The sequence below is a fragment of the Mandrillus leucophaeus genome, unplaced genomic scaffold (genome assembly GCF_000951045.1).
Source record: "Mandrillus leucophaeus isolate KB7577 unplaced genomic scaffold, Mleu.le_1.0 Scaffold475, whole genome shotgun sequence".
NCBI classification, from domain to species: Eukaryota; Metazoa; Chordata; class Mammalia; order Primates; family Cercopithecidae; genus Mandrillus; species Mandrillus leucophaeus.
The window spans coordinates 548,626-552,545 of record NW_012105087.1 but is presented as its reverse complement, the minus strand read 5'-3'; the positions used below and the strand labels follow the sequence as shown (position 1 = coordinate 552,545).

General features: G+C 45.1%; 1 protein-coding gene and 1 pseudogene across 4 annotated transcripts in view; one reads left to right on the top strand and one right to left on the bottom strand.

Annotated features, from left to right (window-relative positions):
• LOC105550294 overlaps positions 1–3,920 on the top strand; it is a 931,651-nt pseudogene that overhangs the window by 380,890 nt on the left and 546,841 nt on the right. The window lies entirely within an intron of this gene.
• The window catches only part of POLR3GL (polymerase (RNA) III (DNA directed) polypeptide G (32kD)-like), a 15,057-nt gene that overhangs the window by 2,732 nt on the left and 8,405 nt on the right, over positions 1–3,920 (bottom strand). For all 3 annotated transcript variants that reach the window (XM_011995157.1, XM_011995156.1, XM_011995158.1), the window contains exons 2-3: positions 1,185–1,351; positions 738–867 (exon numbers count right to left, since the gene is read on the bottom strand). In XM_011995157.1, coding sequence (XP_011850547.1) covers positions 738–867; positions 1,185–1,310 — 256 coding nt within the window. In that variant the 5' untranslated portion in view covers positions 1,311–1,351. The remainder of the gene's footprint in view (positions 1–737; positions 868–1,184; positions 1,352–3,920) is intronic.

The following is a 3,920-nucleotide window of genomic DNA, read 5'->3' as shown; positions in this document are numbered from 1 at the left end:
TCCTGAGTAGCTGAGACCACAGGCTCACACCACTGTGCCTGGCTAATTTTTATATTTTGAGTAGAGACAGGGTTTCGCCATATTGGCTAGGCTGGCCTCAAACTCCTGGCCTCAAGTGATCCACCCATGTCAGCCTCCCAAAGTGCTGGCCATTACAGGCGTGAGCCACCGCACCCGGCCATGATGACTTTTTTTTTTTTTCTGTCCCTTAGTTCAAAGGCATGGCTGTATTAAGAAATAGTGTGGTGCAGTGGAAAGTATGCTAGGGAATAAGAAACCAGGATTTCAGTATTCTGTTGTTGGTTGGTGCTTTTAATATCCAGATTGTTAAAAATTTTGCTGGGCACAGTGGCTCATGCCTGTAATCCCAGCACTTTGGGAGGCCAAGGCGGAAGAATCTCTTGAGCCCAGAAGTTCAAGACCAGCCTAGGCAACATAAGGACACCCCATCTCTATTTTACAAAAAAATAAAAAATATATAAATTTTTAGAAAATACATCTCCCCACCTACACACAAGAAATGGGATTTTAATATTTAACCTCCCGCTGTCCTAAAACTATCATGAGACTCAAAACAAACCATGAATACTATAATGCATTTCAGATGCAGGAGTAACTATTATGATCTCCCCAGTTAGACAGTATGCTTCCTGTGCCTCTCCAGCCCCCAGTGGTGCTGAGCACAGGGCACTCCCCACGGAAGGCACTCAGAATATGATGCTAGCATTCCAACTGACCTCTCTTGGGGACAGCTGGCCGGATGAAGTAGGGGAGCTGCCTCATGGCTCCTCGTAGCTCCTGCTTCAGTGCCAGGACATATTCCCCTTCCTCTCCTGAGGGCAAAGGTACTGGGCGGAACTCCAAAGGCTAAAGAGGCAGGGGCAGTGGTCTATTCAGGGAGAAAATGCTAGTACAAATTTAGGAAGACCCCTCCTCCCAATTTAATCTAATATTCCACTGAGCAGAGGGCTGAAAGAGAATAGGGAGAGTAACATATCATTTTGAAAGCTGGGGAGAAGTAAAGGTGGACATTTCTTTGACTGCAAAACATCCCTTGTGCATTGGGAGTATAGAGACAGAGAGGGCCAGTGAGGATGGTTTTATGATGGTCCAGGAGGAATTCAGAATCATGTACAGTCAGCCAGGGGCACATGAGAGTCTGGGAAGGAAGTGGAGAGACTCACAGGGAAGAGTGGAGAAGGCTGCAGGGTGGGTGGGGGCAAAGTATCCCCCTTCCCAATGCCCACGGCCTCCATGTTGAAGGTCAACTGGCCCCGGCCACGACCCCGGCCCCCACCCCGGCTGGCCATGGTGGAGGGGGCCTGGGTGTTCAGAGATCCAGTGAAAAGACCTGATAAAGACAAAAACAAAGAGAAAAAGAAATGTAGTAGAATGGACAGGAAGCCAAGGAGGTACAAGACATTCAATCTTTTATCGCTGGGACATAAAAAGTCAATGTCATTCAACAAATTTTGACTGAGAAGGCACAGTGTCAGAGAGAGAATTTCTGGAAACATAAACATGAATGAGACATGGTCCCCCAAACAGGTCAGATAATTACAATATAGTTTAGCACAAAGGAGAAAGTGCTTAGACCCTCGGACAAAACTCTACATCCCTAAGACAATTTGATGTTTATTCCTATCTGCATTTATTTATTTTTATTTTTAGAGATACTCTGTCACCCAGGCTTGAGTGCAATGGTGCAATCACAGCTCACTCTAGCCTCGAACCCCTGGGCTCAAGTGATCCTCCTGCCTCAGCCTCCCAAAGTGCTGGGATTACAGGCATGAGCCACTATGCCCAGTCACTAACTGCATTTATATGTATAACCTTTGAATTCTTTCTATCTCTGGCCTTCCAAACCTGACCAGGCCCCAATTCAATCCAAAGAAATGCATTCAGCGAAACATTTATTAATCGTCTACCATGAAAAAGATAGTGTCAGGCACTGTGGGAGCACAGGGATGAGTCATCAATTTCATTGTCAACCAGGGGAAAAGAGACATTACAATCAAATTTTATTTTATTTTATTTTATATTTTATTTTAGACAAGGTCTCTTTATGTCACCCAGGCTGGAGTGCAGTGGTGTGATCATGGCTCACTGTAGCCTCAACCTCCTGGGCTCAGGTGATCCTCCTGCCTTAGCTTCCCAAGTAGCTGGAGCTACAGGTGTGTGCCACCATGCCTGGCTCTTTGTTTTGTTTTTTTTTGTTTGTTTGTTTGTTTTTAAGAGATGGAATTTCATTATGTCAAGTGATCCAAATGTCTCGGCCTCCCAAATTGCTGGGATTACAGGCATGAGCCACCACGAGAGGCCAGATTGATCTTTTTAAACACCACTTGGAAGCACAGAATCTTAGAATTCGGAGGACCCTTAGAGGTCATCTAGTCTAAATCCCTCCCAGTGCAGGACTTCACTCTGTAAATTGTTTTGTTGTTGTTTGGTGTATGTGTCTTTTTTTTTTTTTTTTTTTGAGACAGAGTCTCACTCTGTTGCCCCGGCTGGAGTGCAGTGGTGCAATCTTGGCTCGCTGCAACCTACGCCTTCAAGGTTCAAGTGATCCTCCTGCCTCAGCCTCCTGAGTAGCTGGAACTACAGGCATGTGCCACCAAGCCTGGCTAATTTTTGTATTTTTTGTAGAGACGGGGTTTCGCCATGTCACCCAGGCTGGTCTCGAACTCCTGGACACAAGTGATCCACCTGCTTGGGCTTCCCAAAGTGCTGGGATTACAGGTGTGAGTCACCACCCCTGACCCTACTTTGTGAATTGTTATTCAGCTTTTGGTGGCATTTCCCTAAAGAGATGGTATCCATTCTCCCCCAAGACAGTATATTCCACTGTGATCAACACTGATGAATCCAAAGTTTCTCCTTCTACTGAATTTTCACTCTGTCTCTTATTGTCAATCCTGAGGAACCAGTCAGAGGCAGCTAGGATGGGGGAATAAAATCACCAGATGAAAAGAAAACTTAAGAGAAATGATATCCCAGTAGCAATGAGCACACTTAGCACCCAGATCTTGGTTTCTAATACAATTTTCCAATAAAAGGAACCAGGGCTCCCTGGACTACTAGCTGATTCTAGGACAGGGTAGGAAACACACAGGATGAGTCTAGAGCATCTTGAGGTGTCAAAAAGTAAGGAAGTGCTCAAAACAACAACCACACTCACATATTGATGGGGTTAGCTGGGTGCAGTGGCTCATTCCTATAATCCCAGCACTCTGAGAGGCTGGAGTGGGCAGATCACTTGAGCCCTAGGAGTTTGAGACCAGTCTGGAGAACAGGGCAAAACCCCATCTTTACAAAAAATACAAAAATTAGCCAGGTATGGTGGCATGCACCTGTGGTCACAGCTACTGGGAAGGGTCGCTTGAGCCGGGCAGGTTGATGCTGCAGTGACTCGTAATTGTGCCACTGTACTCCAGCCTGGGTGGCAGAGTAGAGACTCTGTCTCAAATAAACAAAAAACAAACAAAAAGCAGAAAAAAGGAAAAAAATAAACATATTGATGAGGTTATGTCAAAGGGAAATAAGAGCCAACTGAAAAAGCTCCCAATGGTCAAAGCTGAAACAATTTGAGGAACAAAGTAAGTAAAGCGTATTAGATTATAACCCCAAAGTATAAGATAAACGTCTGTGAGTCCATAGTGATATAAATAAATGACTGAACTTATTTAAATGGAGGAGAAAAGACAAATCTCTCATGTAGAATTCCAAATAAAATATGTAGACACACCATCCTAAAAGGGAGAAGGGCAGCATAACTCCCCACTTTTTTTTTTTTTTTGAGACGGAGTTTCGCTCTTATTGTCCAGGCTGGAGTACAATGGCGCGATCTCGGCTAACGGCAACCTCCACCTCCCGAGTTCAAGCGATTCTCCTGCCTCAGCCTCCCAAGTAGCTGGGACTAC